This window comes from Neolamprologus multifasciatus, chromosome 3 (genome assembly GCF_963576455.1).
Source record: "Neolamprologus multifasciatus chromosome 3, fNeoMul1.2, whole genome shotgun sequence".
Taxonomy (NCBI): Eukaryota; Metazoa; Chordata; class Actinopteri; order Cichliformes; family Cichlidae; genus Neolamprologus; species Neolamprologus multifasciatus.
Genome location: NC_140441.1, coordinates 5205173 through 5223586, shown reverse-complemented (window position 1 = coordinate 5223586; position 18414 = coordinate 5205173). Strand labels below are relative to the sequence as shown.

The following is an 18414-nucleotide window of genomic DNA, read 5'->3' as shown; positions in this document are numbered from 1 at the left end:
GCTAATTATTTGGCACTGATGAAACACCTTACTGAGATGTTACATGGCCTAGTCCAGCCCTTGATGTGTGTTTTACCCACATGTGCACAATACAGCATGATGACCAAAATGATTAAAGCAAACTAACAAGAAAAACAAATGTGCAGCCACAAATGATTAGAAATAGCAAAAAAAAGAAAACGTCATCTGCTAGCATACGCTTGGTTACAAGGACCCCATTTAGAGTTAGGGGTAGGGTTTGGCTAACATTAACCTCTTTATACATAATTGTATTCATTCAAAAGGTAGGTTTTTTTGAATAAAAAGTTCCTCATTAGTATGTAGCTAAAACAAAACCAAACTCCATGACCTAGTGAAAGTCCGACGTTCAAGAGGTCAGAGGTCAGCCCTCAGTGAGGTTGTCATTAAGAGGGAGGCGGACAGGGGGGCTGAGCAGATCTCACTGGAGCGCTGTTTTCGTTCAGCATCTTCTTCATGTCCCGACAGTGCTGTTGTATTTCCAGATGTAGCATTGAGTTGTAGTGCAGGTAATGTTGGAGGATCTCCTCAGATTCTCCTCTGAGCACACCTGAGGGCATCAGGACGCTCATTAAAGAGCTCATGTGTTGCAATTACAGGTCTTTCTCACTAATGTTTTTCTACAGTTTCAGTTTTAGTCCATGTTCTATCAGTCTTTAAGTAAACACCTTAGGAAATTTTCTACAATTTTCTTCTACAGTTCCATATAGCCTCATTAACTCTGGACCTGCTGGAGAGCGCCCCCTGTAGAGCAGTAAGTGGGATATCTTCATTATATTACAAGTTTTCGCGGTGTAATCTGAGAGCAGATGTGGGCAAAGCCAGGGAAGCAGGTGTGTTCAGGCATTCACGGTAGGTTTCTGACAGATGAACTGCATCTTGATGGAGCAGTGCACGTCGTTCAGGAGTCCATCATCATAAAGGTGAGCGCAGTCTTCATCTCCGTGACCGGTCAGGTTGTCCGGCTGCCCGGGTTTCCACTGCCTGGAAAAACACACATACATTACTTATGTTTTGTGAGCAAATTCCTATGCAGAAGTGAGCATAATTGTCCTATTCTCATCTCCAGGGTTACAGCAGCTTTGGTCAAAGCTGGCGTGGCTCATTTCTGCACTAAAAGCTGTGCTAACACAGAGTAAAGCTACACAGAGTATGCTGCTTCTGCTAACATGCTAATTTTGTTTCTACAGTGTCTGACAAGAGGGATTTGCAGCTGGAAACCTGATATAAAATTCCCGCCAACTCTGGATCACTTTCTTTTTCAGTCGAGTCAGTCTCCTTTAAGGGCAATCTGTGGACATGTGCATGTTTTTGTAATTTCTGAAAAACCTATTTAAAAAAAAAATGCAAATAAAGGCATGATGTGTCTTTGAGTATGGCCCAAACATTTGGGGAATTAAATTCAATAAAAAGCAGGATGAAACATGGAAAAAGGAAAGAAAGTAAATAAGTAAGACTTGCAGACTCACAGACTTGCAGTCATAAAGCACAGTACAGAAAAATAGTAAATAGAAAAAATAGTTAAATAAACAAAAATGGAAAATAATTTTTAAAAAGTTGGAATGGCTGGTTTGGCTAGTATGATTGCCAGTATGGCTTTATGATTTTCATCCACTTTCATCTGGAATTGTTTGATTTTGAATCTTTCCATATCATTATGGATCCATATCACACTGAACACACAGCACAAACACAGGTTAAACATGATGTTTGGAGTCATCACCAGCAGTATAATCCACAGGGGGGCAGACAAACCTGAGTTAAGCTGGTCCGTGTTGTTCTCAACAGCATACTGGAGCTGCTGAACTTGTTTAGCTGTTTCTAGAAACAAGGAGACTTAGCATGTTAGCATGTTTAGCAACTGGAACACTTAAAATGATGACATTTGGTTTAGACTTTCACATTGTCAGTGCAAGTCTGCATAAATCCCTTATGAGGTAAATATTTTAGTGTCAGGGACCTGGGTCTGATGACCCAGGGGTCCTCTGCAGTTTTGGACTTATATTACTTGTTATAAGTATATTTGATGTATGGTATGGCTGTCACTGGTTTCCCTGATTGCAGGTATGTGTGTGTGGGTGCATCTGGTAGGCTGGTTTACGGGCACCATTAGGCCTGGTGGGTGTGCCCTGCCAGGTGGCTGGCCACACCTGAGGAAGATGTTCACACAAACCTGCAGATGATCAAGCCTCGTCGAGGGAGCTATTCAGCAGTGTGGTGGAGCTCTCTCCGATGCTGGATCGTTTTGTGAGACTTCCTGTTAGTTTCCCAGCTGGAAGTCAGTGAGTGTGAGTTTGTCGCAGTGTAGTGTATTTACGGCTCCTTCTGTTATTTTCTCAGGAGAATTGCAGGACAAGAGGGCAGCAAGCATGGGTTACACGAACACTAAGGAGCACATGCACAGAGCACTGACACTGGATGAAGACGGGAGTCTGGGACACACGGGGATTTATTGGTGAATTACTTCACCACCTTGTAATTAAACACTCTGTCTAAACTGAAGAGTTTAACGTTTGGGTCCTACTTCAGAAATAGAGAGGAATTACTTTAAACCTTTAAATCAGGTGGTTTTAAGGGAAACAATAAAATCCCTTCAAATATATTAATTTGACACAAAGGTACCGAATCTACTCCACTATAAATAAGCAGTGCTTTAATATAAATGTGTCATTTTTAATTTAAATATATAATGTTTCAATATCTAGTGTTATCTAGTGTTACATTGTCCACCTCTACTAGATAGCTGTAACTGTCATGATAGGCTGTGTGGCAGGCCGGAGAGGTGGACCCAAGAGCAGGACTCAGAACCAGCAGGTTAAACTTAAAGCACAGCTTTGTTGCTCGGAAAAAACTCCACAAAAATAAAACGTCCAAAAAAACAAAACAAAACTGTGAACATAGGAACTGAAACACTGGAACTGATCAACTAAACAGAAGTAGAAGACAAACACACAGCATACTGAGGGTAGCAAACATTGACGACATGACAGAGGGCAAAGGCAAACACAGGGCGTAAATACACAGTGGAGTAATCAGGGAATAGGAAACAGGAGGGAGACACAGCTGGGAGAAATTAGGGCTAACGCGACAAGGGGAAAGTAAAATGGACACTGACATAAGACATGGACCTTCAAAGTATAACAGGAAACAAGAAACAAATCACATCGAGACGCAGACTTGACACAAAACCCTAAAAACTAAACTCATAACCAGGACCAAACTGAAACCTAGAATAATAATAATCAAACAGCACAACTAAAGAATCAGAACATAAATCATAACACAGAAGAAGAAGAACACCAAAACACAAGAAACTGAAAATGCTGCCCAGAACTGGGACAATAACTAGTATGCTGTGGATCTAACACCTTTATGTAGGGATGGGTATCGTTTAGGTTTTATCCGATACCGGTGCCAAACCGGTACTTTTGAAACGGTGCCGGTGCTTAAACGGTGCCCAAACCGGTGCCTTAAAGAATGGAAAACACAAAATTGGTCCAAAAAACCTCTCATGTTCAGCTGTTTTTTTGTAAAAAGATAACAATGTTAGTCTTTTTCTGCAGGTATAGGGCATATATGGTATCACTCTGGGCTGGAAGCAGTGCTAAACAATGGAAAAAACACAAACTTTGTCCAAAAACCTCTCATGTTTAGCTGTTTTTCACTTTTTCTTCGGTCATTTTAGCCTTTTTGGCCAGGGTGAAGGGAGTATCTGACATCAAACAAGAAGACAGCCGCATGTAGCTATGATGGTGTTTGCTAGTTCACGTTACATGCATTAATTTAATAACGCGGTTAGCTTACTCAACGTAAATTACACACGAACAACATTAAGCTACTCACGCAGAGAAGAACGGCTGCTGCTGCCATCATCATTTCTGCTACCACTGGCAGGGCTAGGTTCATCGGATTTAAAGTGTTGACCTCCTTTGACAGTATCAGCTTAAAGCACTTGTTGCAGGCTGCTGAGTTTGCATCTTTTGCTGTAAAGTGCAGCCAGACTTTTGACGCTTTGCCTTGGGCATTTTTAATCTGTAGCTCTGCCTCTAAAAGAACGTACGTACCTGGACCCGCCTACTATCCTCGAAACGTAAAATGATTGGCTAGAATATAAAGTGTATCATCCATGCCAGTTGGTGGCGGTAATGCACCTTTCAGTTGTTTTGCCAACCGCCAATAGAAATGTAAGGAAGAAGAAAGTGTATCACAGCTCAGGAAAAAAAAGCACCGAAATAAAGCACCGAAATGCGCGCTGCTTTTTCGGTCTGGTTACTACCGTTTATGTCAGAACCGGTGCCATGATGGCACCGGATACCGGTACCCATCCCTACCTTTAGTTTGACATATAAAATCTATGTAAGCTAACCACATTCACATTTTAAGTGTAGCAGAGTAATGTGCTGAAAACTGTGTCCTGTTTTTGTTTTGTTTTTTTTAGTGTTCTCCAAAAGACGATTAACTAACAGAGTGTGCTACCTTGAGTGTGATGCAGTGAGGCGTTCAGTGATTGGACGATCTTTACTGAGGTTGGAAACTCTCTGCTCCAAAGTCCCCAGACGATTTGACATCTTCCTGTCTGAAAAAAGAGATGGACAAGGTCAACTGTACACATCCCCAAAAGAGGAAATTCCTGTAGTTATAGCAAACTAAACACTCTATAATACAATAAAATAAATAGTGTATAAGAAATTTGCTCAACAAAGTAAGACAAAAATAAAAAATGTTCAGTAAAGCAAAATCATTAAAAGAACACAATGAAACAAAACTAGAGATGATAAAATAAAACGCTGATTTTAAAAACTCGGCTCTATTTACATAATGTAGATTCAATATAACAAAAACTGTAAATCAAATGACTTTTATCTTTCTTTTATTTTTTGTCTGCTTTTAGATCAATTGTGTTAATGCAGTATGTCAAAATTAAAACATAACTGTAAATTCAGACACGTGAGGTTGTGCTGAAAAGGATGATACCAAACAAGGCAAAGTAAATAGTTTTTAAAGTAGTTACAAATGGCCAATTGTACCCTGGAGCCAAGAGGGTTAAACTTTTTGTTAAAGTAACGCAATAGTTACTTTTAACGTAATTAATTACTTTTAGAATCTTGTAACTCAGTTACTAACTTTAAGTAACTAGTAACTATAATTAATTACTTTTTCAAAGTAACTTGCCCAACACTGTAGTGTGTGGGGGGAAAAATACAAAAGAAATCTGGATACAAAAAGGTACAAAAATGCTCAGGAGAATCATTAAAACAGAAAACCACACCAACCAGAAACATGCCAGGAGGGGATAAGCATCCACTGTGAGTCACAGTCAGTCAATAAAACAGGAAGTGAAATGTTGTTGCAAGATGAGAAAAACAGACATGAATAAAGATAACACAGGGGAATTAAGAACAAGTACAAACAAAATACAAAAAGAACAATATAACCAAAACTACAGACATGAAGCGAAAAACAAGACAAACCTAGAATCACCAGAAAATATTCAAAATAAAACAAAACTATGAAGTCAAGACACTGGGTCAGTGACCTAAGACCATGACAGAATGAGGACATGCAGAGTGGTGTGATAGAGGAGGATCCTGGGGACAGGCTGAGATGTAGCAACTTCTAAAGACAGAAGCCAGAAGAAGATGAAGATGCTTGTGCTGCAATGATTTTAAAAGTTTAGCTCTCTAGAGGCATCTGGGTGACAAAATACTTGACTGTTTTGTGGTTGTGTCTGTTTATGAAAGTATAAACTGGGGGTCCTCACAAATGACCTGACAACAGTGGTCCCCACATTTAACCTAAACTAGAATGTGTGTGTGTGTGTGTACACGCACTTACTGGTACTTCCCATCACTATGATCAGAATCAGCAGGACCACGACGATCAGACCAGGAAACAGCCACCGTCTGAACCTGGATGCAGATGAGGGTGCTGGACTGTCTGCTTGACAGACGCTCAGTTATTACAGGTGCACGCTACAACCAAGACATTCCCAACTTAAATGACACGGATACCTGTGAGAGAGTGCGTCGTCTGGTCCCAGTAATTCTCATAATATGATTCCTCCATTCTGCTCACCTCTTACTGTGGTTAAAATAGAGTCAGTCAAGATACAGTACCTTTGGAGAGACAAACAAAAGTCTCAAAAACTACCCGGTGATGCCTCCCGTTATTACTTTCAAGTTAAACCATAAAGTTATTTTAAACGTATTAAATATAAATTGCATCAAAGTAGTTTAAATGAATACACATGTAGCTGGATTTATGTAGATATTCAGTATATAAACACACCTATGCTAATCTCAACAAAATCAAACAAAATCAAATTGTTCTTTCTACCAAACTCATTTAAATATCAAAGCTAATTCAAACTAATAATGGAGAAAGAATAAAGTGCTCCTCACCTCTGCTCTGCCTGTGAAGAATCAGCTGGAAAGCATCAGATAAAAATTTACACCACCTCCTCCCTCCCACCCACCAAGTATGAAACTATGTGCGAGTACCTGTTTTATTAAGCGCATCATAATTATTTTTGAGGATTTAGCTCCTGGTCTCACATCCTATTTTAGTATTTTCTGTAAAACGAGCCTCAGAATTTCCCTTTTGTTCAGAAACATTTTCTCCCAGGGAGGGAAGCATTCCTCGGTCTGAACTTCCCTAAAATCAACCACAGTGTTCACAAATTCAAACTATGTGTAAATGCAAGATCACAAACAAACACAGATATGTGGTCTTAAAATTTAACACAAGATAACCATAAACACAAAGCTCGATATAAAACAAGAGGTGCTCAGGACACAGAGTTCAACTTTAAATGGTTTAATTGAAAGAAACTGTGGAAAACCATCTGGCTCAGTTTTTCTATGACATTAATTCATAATCACATTAACATTCACCAGGTTTTAGGGGATGGTCTCAAGTACAGTTTAGTCACATGTTTGCATTAAACATAATGTTCCAACAGCAGCAAACAGGCCACACTACCATTAATGGAAACTTTAAGTGTTAATACAATTTAAACAGGTGAATTTAGATTATAATTTAAATCTGAACAAAAGTAAAGGACCTATAACAGAGCCCTGTGGAACTCCATGACCTGTAAAAAAGCACTCTGTGACGCCCCATTCTGGGTTTTGTTACTCACAGTGTTCTCTGATGGTTACGCCATCCAGAGATACGCCAACTATAGGCTAAAAAGCTTCAGGTCTGACTTTTACAGGCTTGTTATACATCTATACATGTGTTTTACTGACGTTAACCTCCACTTTTTTAAGCCTTTAGTTGTTGTACGTTATATGTTATTAATATATATCTCATTCTACCTGAAATCTATTATTTGTAAAGGTTGTAAACAAGTTAATTTCACCTGAAGAGTTGAATATTTTAACACGGGAGTCTGTGGGGCCTGACTCACTGGTGTGGTGAATTAGGTTTAAACCAGGGGTGGCCAACATTTTCTCTTCATATTCATCTCGTCATATTTACTTAAATTTAGGGCTATTTAAAGATGTGAGGGGCTGAACTGATAGATGTAAAAGAAGATGTAAAATTAAGTTAAATGCAAAGAAACAACATATAGACAAATAGACCAAACAGAGTTTGGCTCTGGATCAGCCTCTTTATGCACAAAATTTGCAAACTGCTTAGCTCAGTTAGCCATCAGGGAACTCAGCGAACCCTAACTGAGTCTCCAGGGACTTTGTGGGAGTCCATCTGTGCTAATGTGCAGCTCAGATTGGCCTTTAAAGAGAATTTAAGTCTCTCTTTGGTTAAAACTTTCATCAAACGACAGTTAGAAAAGGCTCCTGTTAGCACAGCTTTAATAAAATAACTGTTATGTTCTAGTCCACAGTTCAGGGTCAGAGGTCAGCCCTCGGTGAGGTCATCGTTGTAGTGGAGGAGGATGGCGGGGGTGAATGCGTCTCGGTCCAGACGCAGCTGTTCGAGCTCGAGGTCATTGTCTGGGACATTGTTCTCACTCAGCGTCTTGTTCACGTCCAGGACGGCGCCGTTGTATTTCCAGGTGTAGCTGCGGGCATGCGAGTTGTATCGCAGGTAGCGCTGCAGGATCTCGTTCAGAGTCTCCTCTGAGCACACCTGAGGGCATCAGGACACTGTGTTTGTAGCTAAACGTCTTTGTGACCGTTAGCCACATCATGAAGGCGCAGTTACCCAAAGTGCATCTGGCTGAGGCGATGTGCTCACCTCCATCCACTGCTCCTGCGACGTCAGCGTTGTTGATGATTCGTATCCACCTGGTTTAGCGGACAGCAGCCCCACCTCGTATCGGCTATCTCTCCACACGGCAGCTCCGATGTCGCTGTCCCAGTCGGAGCGCGGACCGTTGGGGGGGATGTGCAGGAAACGCCCCCTGGGGGTGTAGTACGCCACACAGCAGGTCAGAGGGTCCACGTACTTCAGGATCTGAGGACAGGTGGGAAATTAATTTACTATCTTTTTACACTGACAGCACAGGAGCATAAAACCACCAGATGCTGTTTCAGGTTTCAGGTGTGAGGCGGGCCACTGCCCACAGACTCCAGATCAGAGAACTGAAATGTCCTCATGAAGTAAAAGCAAAACCTGCTGGAGAAACAGTGACGTGTGTTTACTTTAACTGTCCAAGTACAAAGCAACAGGAAATGTTGTCTGGTTATCTTTAGCTGAACTGTGATAAGAAGTTTTATTTCTCTATATTTTCTATACGAGGAAACGATGTGACCTGGAAACTGATTCTGACCACTCACACAAGCCTAGAGAGCAGTCTGCACTCCCGTGGAAAACCACAGGTCTCTGGGAAAAGTGTTTTTTTCCTGAAAGTTGCTCGAGGTTGGGAGAATTTGGGCTTAAACCTGAAGTGAAGCTTCATGTAGAGAAGGATTAAACAACAGTATTTCAATTTTCTCCAAATCAGAACTCAGTAGCAGGCGAGTACATTCAGGTGAAAACACTCTTACTTCCAGCAGATTAGGAATGCACAAACTATTACTCAAGCTGCCCTTAATGACAGGTGTACGAGATGACTGAGTGTGACTGTGGCTCAGGATGTTTGATTCCAGCATGCTGTAATGCCCTTCAGCAAGACACTAGTGGTCCCAGAAGCATCCATACAAGCAGTGAGAAAGTGCTTAAAGGATAAGTTTGATCGGCACTCACGTCTTCAGTTTTGGGGTCAAACCAGCTGCTGATGTCCTTCCCTGCAAACTCCATGATGGGCAACAGCAGAACATCACCTGCAGACAGAAACACATGTTACCCTCATTAATACTCTCCACCTGAGAACTCCCACAGTGCTGTCTGATTTTAACCCACTCACATTTTAAGAAAGCTGTGGAGGAAATACTACACAGATGTTTACTTATACTCTTTCAAATTAATATTACAAAGGCTTTCAAACTGCAACAAAACAAGCTGATCATAGAGTCTAAAGCATGAAGCCAGTGTTGATGGGACAAAAACTGCAGTTCCTCTAATGTCCACTTGAGGCTCCAGCAGCGAGTCAACTTTAAGGAAAGATTATTTTAAAGTGTCTTTGTTTTCAAAATAAAAGTGTCCAATTAGTAATTGGAAGGTAATGTTAGATCAGGTAAGGTAATGAATGCTATGAAATCTCACATTTTCAAAATAAAAGCTAGAGTTAGTTAAATGAATTCATCATTTTCAAAATAAAGGTGTATTAGATAGGGGATGGTAACAGGATGCTCTGAAATCTCAGATTTTCAAACTAAAATTCCACCTTTAGTTATAGGAATGCATCAAAATGCTTAAAAGTGTAATTTTTTCAGAGTAAAACTGTCCAATCAGTTATCAGAGGAAACAGGATGCCTTGAAATATTAAGATTAACTTCCACACAAAGTTAATTCATCCAAGTGGTTTGAATATTCTCTTTCAAACTATTTGGGTCATTTACCCACCTTCGGCTTTTTCAGCTAATCTAATTTAATTTATACACATAATTTTAACAGTAGCTGATCTAGTTCATCTTTATATGTTACAGTCAATCATTAGTTGTGTCTTTAAAATATCAAAAGCAATAACACTTCACTTCTTTGACACTTCAGTGCAGAAATCCCTGAAATGACCATCAGAGGGCAGCCTCTTTCAGTAAAATGACCTGAGGTCCTCGTGTCATTTCATCCACGAGCTCCATCATAATAAATAAAATAAAATAAAATAAAATAAAATAAAATAAAATAAAATAAAATAAATAAAATAAGAAGAAGAGAAAAACAATCTGCAGCAAGCACCATCTTTTGCATACAGTCTATGGATTAAATCAATGAACTGAGTGGAAAAACTGTGATCCACGTTTTCAGGGATTATTTTCTATTTATTTTTTCCCTTTGTTGTCATTTTGTGTGTTTGTACTCTGCCAGTCTTCATGTCGGACACACAAGTCTCACACACACACTGCGACTCCTTCTGGTTGCTCGCTGTGTGGATTAGCAGCAGCAACAGACACTTCCGGAAACTCTTTTTCCTGTTGTGTAACTAAAGAGTCAAAAACAGGAATCACTCTCACTGACTCTGACTTCTCACAGAGGCACTTTGTGTTTTTCAGCCTGTCCTGTCTTCAACCGGTGACGCAGTAATCTACCTGCTGCGGCTCACCTTTGTATTGGCTCATCAGCGGGCTCAGGTCGCTACACTTTGCCCAGAAAACGACACCCACAGGTCCTCCGCCGTGTTGTGAGCCGCCACCTCCGAGGGAGTGAAGTACCTGGGCCGTCCCATCATCTGCAGGCGGGTAGCTGTGTCCAAAATCACGGGAGAAACGCGGAAAAACAGCCCCGGTTCAGGCTTCGCCGTCTCCATGGAGCGCTGTGACGCGCTGCCATGGCAAGAGACGCCGAGGGCGGGGCTTCAGTTCACTGTGTCACACGTGTTTATGTCGAGATCTGAAAATGACCTGAATCGATTTAATCAATGAAGATAGGGACGGTTTTATTTCCTAAACATTAATAAATAAATTAAATAATAAGTTAACTGTATGTATTGTTAGAATCATTACTCTCGGACAGTAATATATATATGAAAATGTTCAACTCCACCCACCTGTAAATATCACCATGTTGTCTCATCCCGCAGCAAATTAAAATAATGACCCAGGAAACATCAATTTGAAAATAATCAAATGTATCTGACTGATCAAATGATTATCAGAATAAAAGTGAAATAAATATATTAAGTAATGCAAATTATTCATTAAGATAAAAATATTAGTTGAACATCGTGAAGTTTGAATTGACAAAAAGGCAAAAACAAAGAGAGTTGGGTCGTAGACAGACTCAAGATACTTAATAACTCCCACTTTAACAGGTCTAACAAGCCCAACCTTTCTTTAAATTTCCACTCTCTGATCTACTCCATTTCCTTCCTTGTACCTGAAGCTGATTCTGAAGTATGAGGGTACAGCAAGCATCGCAGTTTGTCTTGAAACAATTACTGTAATCTACACATTTTGACTTTTTCCTCAAACTGATCAATAATACTGTTTTTTCTTAATGTGTCCTTAATACTCAGTAGTTGTTCATCCAGCATCTGCACCAGCCTCTATGCTTCTTTAAGGTTTTTATTTTGAAGGATTCAGAATGGCTCTGTTTCCTCTTATTGTTTAGTGCAGTGTAGAGACCAGATTTGTACACAGGCTTTGTTTTTGAATGAGCCTCAAAATCTTCGGTAAAATTTACAATCAATGCTCTTTGATGACATCATCCTCTTCATCCAATCCGTTGACCTGAAGAGCTCAGATGATCACTGGTGGGTGGATTGTTCCCTGCAGTCAGCAAATCAGAAAAGAAACACAGATGCAGTCTATAAAATGTTAACAGCTGTAGTTATAGACAGATATCTGTCATCAGTTCATTGATTATTGATTGTTTAATAATTGATCAGTGTTACCTGTGGCTCTGTCGATGTAAAGATGCAACAAGAAGAGTGGAGATAAAATATGGACAGAGCACCAGCAGGTAGAGAAGCAGTGTAAAGTCAAAATGCAGGGGGCTTGAGGTAGAAGCTGCTGATGTGGGCGGGGCTGTAGTCGCAGGTCTACCTGCAGATAGAATCCCATCTGTTCAGGTAAACTTGTGGCTGAAATAAGACATGAAATGAGAGTGAAGCTCCTCACCTGTGACAGTGATCCAGCTGGATGGAGACTCTCCATGACCGCTGATGTCACACTTGTAGAGGCGGTGTGTCTTTTTTAATATCATAATCATAATAATCCATAATTATGCTGATATGCAGATCAGCTTATTGCATATGCAAGGCAGGAAAAGCCCTGTAACTTACTTTAAAACTAAATATGTTCCCTAAAACCGTGGACAGCTACAGACCCATGACAGGTGTCTTTTTAACATGTTGTAATACTTTGTATCTTGTTCCATTTCATTTGAACGAGCCTCTTAAAAAGTCGGTGATCACAGTCGGCCTCTCTCGGTTTTATCACCACTGTTCATTTTAAAGCTCCGTTTTTAAAACCTTACGATGTAACTACAGCCGTGCAGCAGTATATGAATGACTGAGATTATATTGCAGTGGGCCTGATACTCATGTCCCATGACAGTGCTGCATCAAATTGCCTTTCTTTGCTTTGACTCTGTCTCCAACAAGAGGTGAAGCAGATGTTCTTACATTAATGGAATCACTAATACAACAGATCACCTGAAAATGAATAATGAATTTGCTGAAACAGACGTCTTTATTAATGACTTGTACTGATTCGTCTGTATTTCTCTCAGCTGAGCTCTGTTTCTGAAAGAAGAACTCGTCCATGTCACTTCTTTATGACACATCTGGCATGCAGAGAATCATGTTCATTTAATTTTGCTGACATTTAAATTCAGTTTTGCTTTTATTTTGAAACATTTTTATTTTATTCCAATATTTTTTTAGTCTGAGTACATCAAACTTGCTGATAGGACAGCGTTCTTTAAGACAGAGCTCTGCTGCTGATTGGATAGAAACCAAATAAGACAGTTTCTGTTCAGTTGGACATGTTTCAGACTGGAACCAGTCAAACTGATTTCATTGCAAAGATATAATTTTCTCCATTCAGACAAAACATGTTCAGAGCTGCTTTTGCTGCACAGCTCATGTTGTGTTTGTTGTCCTCTCAGTCCCCCAGGTGGAGGTGGAGGAGGGGGCGGACATTACATTACATACATTACAAACCTGAACAAGAACCAGAACAAAGTCTGAAATAAAGCTGACAAACAGCTGCACGACTGAGCACTTTATTTTATAAATTCACAAAGGTTTCATGTTGTGACCTGTGGAGGTGAAAAGACACAAAACCTGTTTTAAGCTTTTGAGCTGCAGGCAGGATTGAAAAACCTGTGAAAATCAAACAGCAACATTTGTCTCCTCCCCTCACGTCACTCAAATGTGACAAACCAGGAAACAGGAAGTTCTTCGTCCTCAGTAAAGAGAGACGCACAGACGATCAGACTGAGCTCAGACCAAACTAGCAGCTTCCTCTGAGTGAGTCCAGCCACAGGAGAGAAAAGTGGAAAACTCCAACACTGCTGCTTCAAGCTGCTGACGCTCCACACACTGAATGTGAGTTTGAGCAAAAACACGACTCAAAGGAAGTTTCAGTGAAGGTGGTAGAGGAGGGAGGGGAGCCAGGACTGACTGTACTTCCTGTCTGCTGTTTTCAGCTTCACTCACAGACTCAATGGCTTCCAGATCAGAGGAGGATCTCTGCTGTCCGGTCTGTCAGGAGGTCTTCAGAGATCCTGTTCTTTCTGTCATGTAGCCACAGCTTCTGTAAAGACTGTCTGAAGAGATGGTGGAGAGAGAGACCAACACACGAGTGTCCAGTTTGTAAAGAAGATCTTCAAAGGATCCACCTTTAAATCTGGCTTTAAAGAACCTGTGTGAGTCGTTCTTACAGGAGAGAGATCAGAGAGCTTCAGAGGCTCTCTGCAGTCTGCACTCTGAGAAACTCAAACTCTTCTGTCTGGACCATCAGCAGCCAGTGTGTGTCGTCTGCAGAGACTCAGAAAAACACACCAATCACAGATTCAGACCCATCGATGAAGCTGCACAACAACACAAGAAGGAACTTCAGGAAACTCTGGAGCCCTTAAAGAAGAAGTTAAAGGTTTGTGAAGAAGTTCAAGTGAAGTTTGATCAAACAGCAGAACACATTAAGGTCCAGGCCCGACACACAGAGAGGCAGATTAAGGAGCAGTTTAAGAAGCTTCACAGTTTCTAGCAGAGGAAGAGGAGGCCAGGCTGGCTGCACTGAGGGAGGAAGAGGAGCAGAAGAGTGGGATGATGAAGGAGAAGATGGAGGCTCTGAGCAGAGAGATAGCAGCTCTTTCAGACACAGTCAGAGCCACAGAGGAGGAGCTGAGAGCTGAAGACGTCTCATTCCTGCACAACTACAAGGCTGCAGTGGAAAGAGTCCAGCGCTGCCCCCTGCTGGATGATCCACAGCTGCCCTCAGGAGCTCTGATAGACCAGGTCAAACACCTGGGCAACCTGACCTTCAACATCTGGAACAACATGAAGGACATGGTCTCCTACACTCCTCTCATTCTGGACCCAAACACTGATCATCCAAACCTCATCCTGTCTGAAGATCTGACCAGTGTGAGAGTAGGGAGACAGAAGCCACAGCTTCCTGATAATCCAGAGAGGTTTGATTATTACTGCTCTGTCCTGGGTTCTGAGGGCTTTAATGCAGGGTATCACAGCTGGGATGTTGAAGTTGGAGACAGTACAGGGTGGGACTGGGTGTGTTAGCAGAGTCTGTGCAGAGGAAGGGAGACATACTGTCTGGATTATGGAAATATGTTTCTATGAAGGTGAATACTCAGCACTCTCACCATCAGCTCACTGATCTCTCAGTCCAGAAGAAGCTCCAGAGGATCAGAGTGAATCTGGACTGGAACAGAGGAAAGCTGTCGTTCTCTGATCCTGATACTAACACACACATACACACCTTCACACACACTTTCACTCACAGGATGTTTCCATACATTCAAACTGTAAACTGAAGGTGTCCGTTGAAGTGTCAGTGTCAGTGCAGCAGATGAGTTGAGGATGATGATATTTCTAATGTTGTTTCCTGTCAGTGAATTGAAGCTGTTAAACTGCAGCTGTCCTCCTGCTGCCTCCTTAAACATATTGTTGAAACCACAATTCATTTTTGGCTTTCATTCACTTTATTCAAGCCAGTACTCGCTATAGGTCATGTTATGTAAATAATCTCCTCACTGAATACCAGTGTTGGGTAAGTTACTTTAAATTAGTAACTTAGTTACATTACTAGTTACTTCTATCAAAAGTAACTCAGTTACTTCAAGTTACTCGTTACTTTCAAAGTAACTAGTTACTAGGGAAAGTAACTTTGGTTTTACTCAGAATTCTTGTTAAGTGTTGCTTCCATAACTTTGCCAGTCTTCTAGCTTGCTTACTTGCCACAAGTGCACTGTGCCACCTACCAATAGAAAGGAAAAGATAATGTGCATATTTCCACGAGAGAAATCCCACGCCCTGGACCATCATTGACCGCTGCCATGATTCTAGCCTACGTCACAGCGTCATGTGCGCCTTTTACATCCAACACAAAAACTGCAGTCGTGGTGCTTTGATTGTACTCAGAACTCGGAAATTCTGCCTTCTGAATAGGAAGATGTAGGTAACACCACACTGCAGATGAGCTGCATACAGGGCTGGACTGGGACAAAAATCGGCCCGGGCATTTTGACTAGAGACCGGCCATTATAGGAAAAATCATAAAGCCTTTGAATGAAAACAAACGCTGTTGTGATAGTGATGTACACTGTTTTGATAATATATATACATCAATCTATCAATCGTTTGTTGTAAGATTCAGATAATTATTTTTTTAAAAGCTAGACATTTTAAATGAGAATAAGAAAGAAAAGTATTTCTTTGTGCCCACCTCTCCCTGTTAATGCCTACCTGCCCCCCTGGCAAAACTTTGCATCTTCAGGTGCAGATCGCACCTGCACAGTTACCAGCTGTCAGCTACCTAAAACAGGATCCTGGTGTTATTTGTCTCTCAGAAACAGTTCAGAACTTCCCTTCAACTCATTCATGTCACCTAAAAGGTAAACCTGTTTCTCCATCACCTGTTCAGCTCTGATGATTCAGTAAGGACATCTCCTGGTTTCATCTTCATGTTTCCCTCTCACCAGATAACCAAACCGACATCATGACCAGCAGCTTTTTTGCAGCTGTGGCTCCAGCAAACATCAGCTGATACTAGAAATTAATGTTAAATAAATTCTAACAACAGCTGATCAAGCTTAAACGTGCTGCTGTTGTTTAACGCGGACATCGGCTGGTTTCCTCTTTCTGGCGCAAAGTGGGCGATAAACAAACAAGAGAGCCGATCAGCTGATCATTGATCAGTTTTCATGATTGAAGTAGAAACGGGAGAGGGAGGGGAATGAAAGAAGAAGAGGCAGCTGTGCAGTAAAGAAACAGAATAACTCCAGCTTTGTGTCTTTTTCATTGTAGCTGAAGTCCGGGACAAACTGTTCCTTTTCACCTCAATAAGAAACGCGTAATATTTTCTCTGAATACCAGACGGGACGGTTGGCAACTCTAATAACTTATGAACAAAATAAAGTTCAACATCATTAACTTCATAGCACCCACCCAGCTGTATAGAAACTCCGTCATGCTAGCTAGTACGCAGTACGGAAAAAGTCAGAATAACGAAAATAAACTCCACCTAAACTTGGTTTATATCTGACCCAGATAGACTGCAGGTCATAACTTCTTACCTGAAGTTCACACTTGGACCGGCGGCTGCCTCGGGTCTCTTTTCCTTCTGCGTCCCCTTTCCCTCATCCACCTGCTGCCTCCACCACTTGCTAATGTTACAGAATCTGTGGAAGCTCCGCGATAGCCACCACACGAAGTAACGAGTAACGAGCCTATCTAAATCCCAGTAACGACTAACGCGTTCCTGATTTTGGCATAATAACTAGTTACCGTGCTCGTTACCACAATAATAACGTAGTTACTGTAACGCGTTACTTAATAACGCGTTAGTCCCAACACTGCTGAATACAGACTTCAACTGATCATTGCCTTTTCCCTGTTAGATTCTTGTTTTCTAGTTTTTAAGACTTTGTGTTCGAGGATAAAACCAGGGTTGCTGCAGCTGAAAGGAAAGTTCGATTTAGGAATTTTAATGTCAGCTTTGTTCTTGTTAGGAACAAGCTAATAGCCAACTTGCTCGAATGTGAGCTGGATTTCTTTTTCCATAACACAAAGTTTGAAACACTTTGAAACTATTCCTTGTATTTCATGACATGTCTACGTTGCTGTATGGAATATGCAGTTTGTATGAGCAAAGTTAATATAGTTAATATATTTTAGTATTTATATGTTTTTGTTAAACTTATTTTGTGTATTTAGTAATTTAATGAGTAAATTCATGGTTACGATTGAACTAAATTTCTTTTTATTGCATTATTGTTGGGTTGGTTCAGTAAAACCATGAATATGTGTGCCTTAAAGGCCTTAAAGGCTTGGTTTATGTGGATTTATGCAAATGAGTATATGCGTTGCTCAAGGGGGGAGTGGGAGAGAAAAAAGTTAGTATAGCAGAGGCAAGATGCTGCAAGAGAGGAGGACAGAGCCACAGTTCTTGAGGATAACTTAGTCCTGATTACTCCTATAAGAAGATTTACAAGCTGTGGAATAAATTTTTGTTTATATCTTTTCACATCAGAGTCCTGTGGAAGTTTTTTCCCTCTTCGCATGAACATAGACAATTGAAGCGTGGGAAAACTGGTCTCATGGCCACACACAGTGGGAATGTAAAACAAGATGATGGTAATAGTTTTGTCCGGGTTCACTTTGCGTTGATCCACTGGTACTGCAGTATCCAGTCCTGAACGAGCAGCCATCAGACTGCTGAACACTTCATAGGCTGTATCCCAACTCAGGGTCTGCAGCCTTAAAGGCCGCATTTTAAGGCCGATTACGTCACAGCGACGCAACGAAGGCTGTCCCAATTCGAAGGCTGCTCGAAATGTGCCCTCAAATGCGTCCTTCATTTCCCTGAATTTTAAGGACGTGGCGGTGTAGACTTCGTGGTCCCATATATCCCACAATGCATAGCGCGGCGGTGGGTGTGGATAATTCTGCCGCAGATGGCAGAAGCGGAGCGGCCGAAGAGTAAACTTTAAGTAAGTACTGAATATTATGTCACTTATTTATGTGCAAATGTTTAATAACGAAGAACATTAAAACATTACTGTTGGCCACATGTCGACAAAGTTATGTGACATTAGTGACGTTTGTACTAACTTGGTTTAAAGCCTTTAAAATATACGCCGTTCAATAGCTGAGCTTAATCAGAGAATGATCAAAGCTCATGTAGAACCAAACAAACAATGAAC

The 18414-nt window shown here is 41.0% G+C and overlaps 1 protein-coding gene across 1 annotated transcript; it reads right to left on the bottom strand.

Annotated features, from left to right (window-relative positions):
* Positions 1-155: 155 nt before the first annotated feature.
* cyb5d1 (cytochrome b5 domain containing 1) lies at positions 156-10884 on the bottom strand. Its single transcript, XM_085139415.1, is given in 9 exon segments — positions 156-1002; positions 1774-1839; positions 4495-4594; positions 5854-5955; positions 6030-8112; positions 8221-8439; positions 9172-9248; positions 10628-10667; positions 10670-10884. Coding segments are annotated over 5 exon segments (729 nt in total). The 5' UTR covers positions 10832-10884; the 3' UTR covers positions 156-1002; positions 1774-1839; positions 4495-4594; positions 5854-5955; positions 6030-7881.
* Positions 10885-18414: the final 7530 nt, after the last annotated feature.